Source organism: Vigna radiata, chromosome 7 (assembly GCF_000741045.1).
Source record: "Vigna radiata var. radiata cultivar VC1973A chromosome 7, Vradiata_ver6, whole genome shotgun sequence".
NCBI lineage: Eukaryota > Viridiplantae > Streptophyta > Magnoliopsida > Fabales > Fabaceae > Vigna > Vigna radiata.
Window position 1 is genome coordinate 1,264,713 of NC_028357.1, and position 11,511 is coordinate 1,276,223.

Here is an 11,511-nt window from a genome sequence, read left to right on the forward strand (position 1 = left end):
TGGGCTACATGCAACCACAAATTTGTTGCATGCTCACAGCCCTAGAGTGAACGGAAAAAGGGCTTCACTTACCAATTACGGAAAAGATAAATTGATCAGTTGATTTTGTTGTTTTTGAAACCTTAATCCCCTAGGTAACTTCAAATCAACAAAGTAACAATTAGAATTTGAGCTGAGATGGAGAAATGGTAAAACAGATAAGAAGAAAACGTTGAAAAGGATGGTTGTTCTTCAAAAAATGAATGAACTAAAATATTAAATTTACATTACTTTACTAATAATAGTTCAACCCATCATATACTGCCAGTGTGCACTCTTTATGTTATATATTTTCTAAGAACTTACAGGTTATCAATCTCAAACTTAAGAAACATGTTAAATTACAAAAAGACGAGAGTATTACCTAAACCTGCACTTATTACTATAGTTGTAGGTTTTGTTAGAACAAAAACAATATACCCATTGCTAGTTTTGACATGTTTCATTTTCAATAGCAGTAAATTAGTGATATGCTTGTTCTTCAGTTTTATCCATAGAGGGAAGCCATGTTTAGAACAACATTGTTCAGCCTGGACTCTCACCTGGATGCATGTAAAATGGGTTTGATGGAATTCATGATCTATCTCAATTCCATGAAAGAAAAACAGAGATAAAAAGAGGAATTCCAAAAGGAAAGAGAATCAAGTTACAAAAGAGAAGAAAAAGAAAGAAAAAAAAAATCAAGAATAATTGGAACTGCGTGGCAGAGCGGAATTAACCCGCTTTGATATCATATCATATCTATGGTATGAATTGACATAAGGAAAAAGAAGGTAAACAGTAGGGGGAAAGTTGTATATATTTCTTATTTTAAGGAAGTGTTTTTACAAGTGATATAAAAGGTAATTAAGAATGGATTTATATAGAAACCCAGGACACGAAAGAGAAAGAGGCCCAGGAGAAAACAGTCAGCCCAAAAATATAATGACAGGAGAAAACAGCTTCATGCGAAAAGGTAGTTTGAATTGAAACATAAAATATGACATGGTAGTTAGGTGGATATAAGGATTATCTTATAATAATGATATTCAACAAATTCCAAGATGGAGAGATGCATTAAAGTCCTCAAATAATTTCTCACCAAAAAGGATGGGCAAAACTATATTAGGCGGTGGGGTGGATCAGCAAAATTAAACAAAGTAGTTGTATCAGAATAATCTATACCCGATCAAGATTGCGTGTAAGAAAGCTGCACAAATCCTTTGCTTAGATTTTATTCATGTGAACGATCATACTCAATTTTTATCAAAAATCCCTTAGATAAAGCTAATCGATTGAACCGCTTGAGATGTATTTTGAATTTATGTTTCATTCATCATAATCAATCAGAATTGAGTGTGGGACCATAGTGTCTATGGTTACATTTACAACTTTTGTACTTGACAAAAACCAAAAAAAGCAGTTTAGCGAGCGACAGTTAACTGCCAGCAATGTTTTGAAATTTGTCCTTCGTAAGAATCTCTCCTCTCTGTATGGCAAGTGATAACAACCCAGCACCAAACCTCACTAATCCAACTTAACATTTCTCTTATATAAACCCTTCTCCATTCTCGACAATATCACAGCTTAACGAAGAGTGATCACAGAGAGAGAGAGAAAAAAAATGGTGAACCTGGTTGCAGCGCAGAGGCCATTGCTTCATGGCCTAATGAAGATGGCGGGGATCAGGCCGTACACGGTGGAGATTGAGCCCGGGACCGTGATGAGTTTCTGGGTCCCTTCAGAGACCATAACGAAGCCGAAGAAAAAAGATGAAAAGCCGAGAATCATAGGGAAACCCAGCAAGCCCACGGTGGTTCTGGTGCATGGTTTCGCGGGCGAAGGAATCGTGACGTGGCAGTTCCAAGTGGGGGCGTTGACGAAGAAGTACGCTGTTTATGTTCCGGATCTTCTGTTCTTCGGAGGGTCCTCGACCGATAAAGCGGACAGGTCGCCAAGGTTTCAAGCAGAGTGTCTGGTGAGGGCCTTAAGGAAACTTGGGGTGGAGAAATGCATAGTGGTTGGGTTCAGTTACGGGGGAATGGTGGCGTTTAAGATGGCTGAGATGTACCCTGAAATGGTTGAAGGAATGGTTATTTCTGGGTCCATTGTCGCCATGTCGAACTCCCTGAGAGCCGCCTCTCTGCAACAGCTTGGGTTCTCTTCTTCTTCGGATCTCTTGATGCCTACCACTGTTAAGGGTCTTAAGGACCTCTTGTCCGTCGCTGCTCACAAAAAACTCTGGTTTCCTGATCGTTTGCACAAAGATTTTCTTGAGGTATGTCTCTCTATCGCTAATGTGCTAATAATTTGATGAAAACTAAGTAGCAAATTGTGTGACAATTACTCTTGCTAATTTTCTTTTATTAAAGTGCTTTATTAAGAACTTATGTGTGTCTGTACATATGCCAGTAGTGATTTTCTTTTCAAATAACAATAGTTCTCTTGTATCCTTAATACTAGATCAAAAGTAGTGAGTTACACAAGAAACCAAATCAATTTTATTTCCATTAAGATTCTTTTACCATAAGGTTAGAAGTCTAATTTGTAACTACATGGATAACACACCCTCTCCAATTTTATCCACTATGTTATCTGATAACTTATATTTTTTCCCTCTTTTATTACATGACTAGTATCATTACATTTGAAAGCAAAAATCTCACTTTGGTATTGAACAAGAAAATTAGTTTAATAATATGGACTTATAAAGTATTTTTTTATCTACTATAAAATGCAATTATATGGTATAAAAGAATTTAAAATATTAAATTATAAAAATAAAACAAGATATCTTTGTAGAATATTAGCACAAAATAAAAATATTATTTAGAGTATGATTTTTATAAAATTTTCATTTATTTATAAAACTTTCTATTGAAATAAATGTTATAATAAAGTCTTAAGCGTAATGTTGTATATGATATATCTCTTTCAACAAAAATAAGCTTAAATAGTGATAGTGATAGTCTTTAAATGATAAAAATAAAGAAAAGAAAAATAAAATTTATAATGTATTTAATCACTAACATGATTATTATAAAATATTTGAATATTAAAGGAATGCTACTTATAAATGAACATGGACAACACAAAATATTAAAATATATAGTAAAACATACGTTTTTAGTCTTTAAAAGAAAAATTAAGTTCCATCTTTTGGTTTCTTCCATTTTAATAGACTAAAGTTATGAGGGCAACTCTCCAATATGATATATCATCAATAGCCATTAAAGAAGAGATCTTCATTGATAATAGAAATCCACAACATAAGTGAGTGGGGTCTGCATTATTAGTTCTTTTGGTACAGAAAATAAACCAAAGATACCATGATTTTGTGGAGACAAAGATGAAAAGAAGAACGTCTATTAGTTCAACCACCTTCACCTAATAGGCAATTAAATATACCAAAGTTTGAAAATAAGGATTTTGATGTTCTCCTTATATAAGTCAGTTTATTAGTTTGACCTTTAGAAGCTTCATACATTCTAATCAACCATATTTGATATTTCAGATTGGTATTTCTGAATGATTTCTTTTGCATCTGTGACCAAAATCTCAAACGGTCCTTTTTCAACAACTTTGTTTATAACTAATCTTTATTAGGCTTAAGATGGTTTGACTGTTTTATTGAGGGAATATTTGCAGGTGATGTTTACGAATAGAAAGGAACGGGGTGAACTATTGGAGGGCTTAGTAATTAGCAACACAGATATGGTGGCCACCCCCAAATTTCCACAGGTAATTAAAAGTTATCAGTAATTTGCAGAGCTAGGTCTAGGTTTTAAATGCATGACCTTCATGCTTCCTTTGCAGAGAATACATCTTTTATGGGGCCAGAACGATCAAATTTTCAAAGTGGAGCTTGCACAAAATATGAAAGAGTAAGGCTCTAGATAGAAGAAAACAAAATCGATGAATAAATAATATTAGACAGAATGGAAAAACCCTAGTTATTGTTGTTTATTAGAGAGCAGTTGTACTCATATATTATTAACATGAGCGATGTTTGAAATGACAGAGAACTAGGGGATGGCACAACGTTTGAAAGCATAGAGAAAGCTGGTCACCTTGTTCAGCTGGAGCGACCCTGTGTCTACAATAGATGCCTCAAGAACTTTCTTTCTTCCTTCTTCGTCAAAAATCATTAACGTTTTCAAATCTATTCTCTTTTCAATTCTTACATCTTCTCCTTTAACCTAAGATTGAGATATCTCATGCCTACGCTGTCTCTTATATATATATATATATATATATATATATATATATATATATATATATATATATATAGTATTCTTTATAGACAGAGACTACTTTTCGTATTTTTGTTCCTTCCTTCCCTTCCTTTTCCAATTGTTTTACTTTAAACTTTGAGAGAGAAAAAAGTATTGCTTTCTTAAATTTTTAAAATAATAAAAGACTGTGTTAAACAATGAACCGGTGCAAAACCACTTATAGGTCATGATTCTTACATAATATTCATTATTTTCATTTCTATCCAAGATAAATTTAGATTCACCCTACTAGATTTCAATAAGAAAATATAGTGTATTAGTAAAACAACTAACAATCACTACAATAAAATCAATTATTATCAACAGAAATATACCAACAAATTTATATTCGTCAAAAATTTGTTTTGAATACTAGCTAGTTTTCTTCCTTTATATTTAACAACTTAATTTATTTGTTTTTGATGAAGTATATGGAGTGACTTCCATCAATTCTATTCTACATTTGTCTATATTAATTAAGTCGAAACACGAATCAACATGATCTAAAATGTTTAATAATAATAATAATAAAAAAAACATATATAGATCCGTTGATATCATTGAAAAATTGAGAGAAAACGAAATCTCAAACTAAAGTAAGAAAATTTACACAATGATAGAGATGAATATAATCTCAAAATTTTAATCGCTTTTTTATCTGATTTTTTCAATTTAATCTCATTATTTTAAAATGACTTTTGAGTTAGTTGAGTGTTACAAGGTGGCACTAAAACTTAAAAATTACGTGGTGATTGACAATAAATAAATTTTGATGTAGATAGAAATCCAAAAAGTAGTTGCTTTATATCCTCGCCCTCTCACCATCGTCGTGAATGGCGGTTCCGGTTGCATGAGGTCTGCCCCCTCTTCAACTGCAATTCATGGTCGCTTAATAATCATGGATCCAGATAAATCTATCTAATAAACGATGCCTGAATTTCTTCCAATGTTCTGTCCTTGGTCTCCGGAACCAAAAGTATCGAAAAAACAACGGTGATGGCAGAAAAAATGGCGTAAATTGTGAATGTTCCTGTTCACAACCAGATACCACTCAGTCTTATCACAACTACAATAGCATGCATGCAAAAAATAACGAAATAAAGATACCTGAAGTGCTCCAATTCAAGAGCAAATTTGCAGTCATGGTGATTACTGATGCAGTAAACCAGTTCAAAAACGTAGCTGTGCTTCCAGCAAGGCCTTTAATATTTGGTGGAAGTATCTGAAACCAACATCATCATCATTATAGCAGTTGCGGCTCAGTTTTAAGCAGAAATATTCAACACCATTCTAACATTCTATAAGCTGAAAGAGGTGTTTCTGCATACCTCAGACATTATAATCCAAGGAATTGGTCCAACGCCTAGAGAAAATCCAATGACCAAAGCCTGAACAAAACACACTTGATCATCAAGTTCACAAAGTATAAAAAATACGAAGCATAAAATGAATGAACCGTGCTAAATCAATAAAATCATACCACAAGCCCCATTACTGAGAGCATTGCTATTAATTGATGAAGGTCAGAATCATTTGACACCACTCTCTGGATTCAATAAAGGAAAGGTATTATTTAACACAAATATATTACCAAATTAAGCTTTAATGTTGAATAGATCAGCTTCAAATTAGTGATTAATTAGTATTAACAACCTCCAAATAGAATGCGGTAGCTACAACGAGGAGGCTAAGTGTCATTATAGACGAGGATAACTGCAAAAGAATTAATTAATGTAAATTAAACTTCTAATTTTTCAGAGATAAATTGTTGGTTGTCTTGATACTCACTATTAGGAGCATCCTTCTCCCACTTCTGTCTACCAACGATGTCGCAATCCCAGTCATTGCGACCTATGCGTTGAAAGATTAAGAAAGTTAATTAAAAATGAGAATTTATTAGCTTCAGAATTTGACACTCGCATGAACTCAATATCTATAATAGAGCGTGTGCAGATTTTGACCTGCATAGCTCCAAGTCCAAATGTAGCAACATCACTCGATGATATTCCTGTTATACCACCACAATATATCTATTATATTGCTATTTATACAAAGCGTACATAACACCAAAAGTGATAAATAATCGATAAAAAAAAGTATTTAATTAATTACCTGCACTTGCAAATATGTTACTAGAATAGAAAAAAACACCGTTGATACCAGAAAGTTGCTGGAGCACAAGTAGTCCAATACCTACCTGCAAGGTGCATGCACATGCACATGCACCCAGATAGCAGAAGTCAGAAGATTTAATTTTGATTATCACCCAAATAAAATTATAGCAAAACAATGATAAATTCGAACAAGAAACCAAAGTGGATTCATATAAACCATTAAAGGAAATCGATATCTTTTCTTCTTGAGATCTCCAAACTCTAAAGTATCTGTTCTGTTATTCGACACCAGAGAACCCTAGCATGATAATTAAATATGTCTTATTAAAAGTGTGGTCGGAGTGAAGATGGAGTGGCTTTTGAGTTATGTTTGTGTGTGATGAAGGACCTGGATTTCTTGTGCTTCCATAGTAATATCAACGTTGGGTCCTCGTAAAGTTTTTAAGGAGGCTTCAAATTTTTCTATCATGCCCATTTCGGCCTACAAATTAAGAAAAGAGAACTGAAATTCCAAAAGATTGCAAATAAGAATAGAAATTATCCAATTGCTATATATAATATATTTTGTATGATCCATACCAACCATCTAGGAGATTCTGGAATGAAATATAACCCGGGTATTAGGATTCCACAGGGAATAACTCCTGCAAAAAAAGGAACAGCGAATTCCTCGTTATATTAACAAATATTTGTCTTCATTTTTCTTCAGCATTTATAAATGTTGGCTAAGTTTTAGTTGTAAAAGTTGCATTTCTTTTAACTTATGTACAAGAGATCTCTATATTGTATGGATGACTTTAAATAAACTAATCCCTATTTGAAGTAAAAATGTAGAATATGGATCTGTAACGTGGAGACTTGTTCTTTTCAGGCTTTGTTTTTGCCCTAATTCACCTTAATTGATCCATATACGTGAAAAACAATCAAATTTTTTTTAGAGTTTACTGGTGCATATAGTGTACTTTTGTATGAAAAATATTATTTATATAATATCTAGTTCACATTTCTTTTCATCTCTTCTTGTCTCCTTCATTTAACATTATTCATTAATTTGACAGTAGATATATACAGAGTTAAACTTTCACCTAATATTGCTAGAATTCTCCAATTGACAAAAAGGCCCAACAAATAAGCCAGCATTATCCCAATAGTAACTGAGAGCTACAGAAAAAACAACATAAGTATATATATATATATATATATATATATATATATATATATATATATATATATATATATATATATATGTATGTATATGTATGAAAAACTAGTTGGATATGAAGTAATAACTAATTAATAGCAGATGTAAGGTTCACTGGCTAATCATAACCACAGCTAACCTGGTTTACAGATCCAAGAGTACCTCTCATGGTTCTAGGTGCTATCTCTGCTATATAAATAGGTACCTAAACATACATATAAATTAATTACCAGTTAGTTTCATGAGAAAGTCACAACCTGCACCATTTGTAACACATTTTTACTCCTCATCTTCTTTACATGATTTAACTTTATTTTTAAATTATAATGTTGATGAAACATTTTACTTCTTAAAAATACTTTTTAAACTTAATTCTTTCTCATAATTAATATATTTGATGTTTTGGTTTAATTAAATTGATTATGCACGTGAACTGTTTAAGTTATAAGTTTTCGTGTTTTATGCAAGTTATATTTTCTTCATATTTATTTCACTTAAAGATTCGTAATCAAATATTTTTTTTTTAAGAAATTTGGGGTAAGAATAATTCTTTTTCATAGAAAAATGTTAAGAATTTAATTTGGATATTATTGACAAAAGACTAGAAGAAGCAGTATATTATTATAAAATTCTAACCTTTTCAAACTATATATAAAAGTAAAAACAGTTTTCTGATACATGATGAGAAAGAAAGATAGGAACGTGAAGAAATGAAAGAAAGAGAAAGATAGGTGTATGTGAGTTGATGAATAAAAGAACATATAAATAAAAACGAAAAAAACGTGTATATGTTAATTGTGTGGAAAAAAGTAAAATCCTGATTTTATCATTTAGTAAGTAGTTATAATGATTCAACAAGACTAACCACTTTTATTTTATATAAATTGTACAAAAGATACTGACAATGGGATGAAAGTCATATTTAAATTAAACTCAAACATATATTCAATGTATAAATGTGCATGATGGAAAATGAAACATAAATGTGTCATATTTTCTCGATTTTTGTATTCTTCCTGGTCTTTAACGAGCATGAGTTTGTTTTACACTGGTGGAGTTGCCATATTATTCAAACAATTTAGATGATTTTGGACTCACATGCCTCATGTATAGTGACGTAAATGGATTAGTTAATTAGTTTTTAACCTCAACCAAAATTTCTTGTATTGTTTGGACTTGTTCTTCACCTTGGGCTTGTATAATTGAGTGTTTAGCATTTCCTCATATTTTTTCATATACTTTTATATTTCAAAAATAATTTTCTTCAACGAATTTCAAAACTCGTTAAAACTTTCAAAAAAAAAATTCAATGGATTTCTTGAACTATGTAATCTAAAAAGACAAAATGACTCAATTCTACCTTTTGATTGGGATTGAGTCATCTTAAACTTCAACCCAAATCAACTTTTCTTGACTTTTAAACCAAATTGACTCGTGACTTTTGGTGACTCAACTCGACATTTGGTTCGGGCTAACTTGGTTAGACCTTTGGCCAAGACAAACACGTTTTGACCTCTAGCTTGGATTGAGGCACCTCAATCTTCGATTTGGATAGACTAAATTTGACCTTCGGACCAGATCGACTTGTTTTGACCATTGGTTTGGGTTAGTTTGGTTTGATTCTTCGTCTTGGCATTTGGCCCGAATAGACTCATCTATACTTAGGTCAATTTTGTTCAACCTTCGTATTGGATCAACTCGACTCAACTTTTAATTTAAATTGACTTTGTCTAATTTTGAATTCATATCAGCATGACTCAATATGATCATTAATAATCTTACCTCGACTTAGATACACATTGATTTTAGATTTTTAAAATCTAAAAAATATCCAATTTAAATATAACTCAAATCTAATTAAGTAGGTTGAACTTAAAATTAAAAAATATAGATTTAAATTTAGGACAAATTCATATAGAATTAAAAGTATATAAATTTAATTTTTTTATCCACCCTAATCTTAAAATCTAATTGATGCTACTTGGTATTCTCTGTACGTTTATTTAACAACTTTTCATTTCTAATGTTTAAGTCTAAAAACACAATTTTATATGGTAAAACTCATAAAACCAATCTAAACAAAATAACAAAATATTAATTTTGTTCGATTTAAATTTTATTTAATTAAAATTTGAATTTGATTTTTATATATTTGATTGTAATAATATTTAATAAAAATGTAAACCTAATTCTAAATATCTCAACCATGCGTACGTACTAGTCAAGGAACCAATAAAGGGGTATCAGGAAATCAGGATTACCACATAAGAGATTATTCCCACGCCAAAACCTTCCATTAATCTTCCCAGAAATAGAAGCGACGAATCCTAAAAGAATAGAAATAAGTATGATTAGCAAGTCATTACTCATTAGGAAGTAATTAAATTATGGGAAAAAAAATTCAAATGTTAATACTTACTTTCGCTATAGAAATGGCGAGCCATCCAAATATATTTGGAACTGCTGCGAATATTAGTGACTGCAATTCAACGTGCCAAAATTAGAAATTAATCATTTTCATTAATTTTAATTAAGTTTTAAATCTATCACAATTTTAGATATTTTTAATTGAATTTCTATTAATTTCTTGGCTATTGAGTAATACAATTTTGTATACTTTTCTATTGGGTATATGATAGTTAATCGGAAAATAATATTTTGACACCCATTTTTGACACTATTTTGACACTGTACACGTGTCAAAACATGATTGGACGATTTCAAATTAAAAAAATTGAGACAAGGGCATATTTGGAAGAAAAAAACCAAAGTTTTTTTTTAATTTTAAATCGTCCAACCACATTTTGACACGTGTGCAGTGTAAAATGGTGTCAAAAAATTAGTGTCAAAATATCATTTTTCTAGTTAATTTTAGTTGTTATCTTACTTTGTTTTGTTTAATTGTCTATCACATTATTTTGTTTTAATATTAAACCACGTAGTTTTGTGTTTAACTTAGTACATGACTTTTATTGTTGGATGAAAGGTAAGTGAAATCGAAGAGGAAAACAAAATAAAAACCTAAATACAGTACTGGAAGACTGCAGTTGGTGTTACAGTTGTAGAGAATATGCAGAGTTGTTAACAAAATCACGTCATGTCAATGAAGATATCATAGTAAAAACTACATTTCCATTAATTCTTTAGAAATGGTTGAAATTGGAATATATCAAAAATGACCAAAACATTCTGGTAATAGTATAATACCTCTTTACGTCCGAAGTATTCCGCTATTTGGCCGCTGACGGTTGCTCCCACCATTGCTCCAACGTTAGATAAAGATCCGAACATTGAAAACTGTCTCAACAAGATATTCCAGAAATCAGTAATCTGATTACAAATATCTTTAAGATTCAAATCTAATAATTAACTAAATAAATACCCTTGATATTGAGAGATTAAGATCTCGAATCATATCAACTTGTGTTGGAGAAGAATAACCACACTGTATGAATAATATAATGAAGAAAAATAAATAATAAAAAAAAAAAGGAGCAAAAAGTGAAAGAGGGCATTGTGATGTATAATGTAAAGACCGTGAAACCGAATTGGATAGGACCCAATGCAACGACGAGAACGCAGAGCACAACAAAGAGATTTCCACTTGCAGTGTTGGTGTTGACGAAAGGTGTCCTAAGGTTCCTAGCATCCTCATGGTATTCCCCAAATGGCATAGCTAGTGTTGTAATCAAATTTCTTAGATTATTAGTTCCAATTCCTATAATGTTTCGTTAATAAACACTAACTAACTTGATTAAAAAAAGTTGTTGTTGATTGTAACCGAAGAGGAACGACCGAGTCATTTGGATGTCAGAGAAATATGTGGCTAACAAAATATAAGATATCCGGAGTGGTTGTGATTGATTGAGTCTGCAAAAATATCTATTACTCATTTTATTAGAAG

The 11,511-nt window shown here is 31.4% G+C and overlaps 2 protein-coding genes across 2 annotated transcripts; one reads left to right on the plus strand and one right to left on the minus strand.

Annotated features, from left to right (window-relative positions):
* Nucleotides 1-1,488: 1,488 nt before the first annotated feature.
* On the plus strand, nt 1,489-4,221 carry LOC106767445 (epoxide hydrolase 1-like). The gene is made up of 4 exons (XM_014652346.2): nt 1,489-2,296; nt 3,667-3,759; nt 3,835-3,902; nt 4,040-4,221. The coding sequence occupies exons 1-4, from the start codon at nt 1,643-1,645 to the stop codon at nt 4,167-4,169; spliced, it is 945 nt and encodes a 314-aa protein (XP_014507832.1). The 5' UTR covers nt 1,489-1,642; the 3' UTR covers nt 4,170-4,221.
* A 798-nt stretch (nt 4,222-5,019) lies between these two features.
* Nucleotides 5,020-11,281, minus strand: LOC106765912 (sugar transporter ERD6-like 6). Its single transcript, XM_014650680.2, has 18 exons — nt 11,144-11,281; nt 10,990-11,052; nt 10,815-10,904; nt 10,027-10,086; nt 9,869-9,934; nt 7,747-7,812; nt 7,492-7,567; nt 6,986-7,050; nt 6,795-6,887; nt 6,624-6,704; nt 6,405-6,489; nt 6,254-6,300; nt 6,081-6,143; nt 5,946-6,005; nt 5,773-5,838; nt 5,621-5,680; nt 5,400-5,514; nt 5,020-5,322 (listed from the first exon to the last, which is right to left on the minus strand). Exons 1-18 carry the CDS (start codon nt 11,279-11,281, stop codon nt 5,207-5,209), a joined length of 1,410 nt encoding a protein of 469 aa, XP_014506166.1. The 3' UTR covers nt 5,020-5,206.
* Between the last annotated feature and the right edge of the window lie 230 nt (nt 11,282-11,511).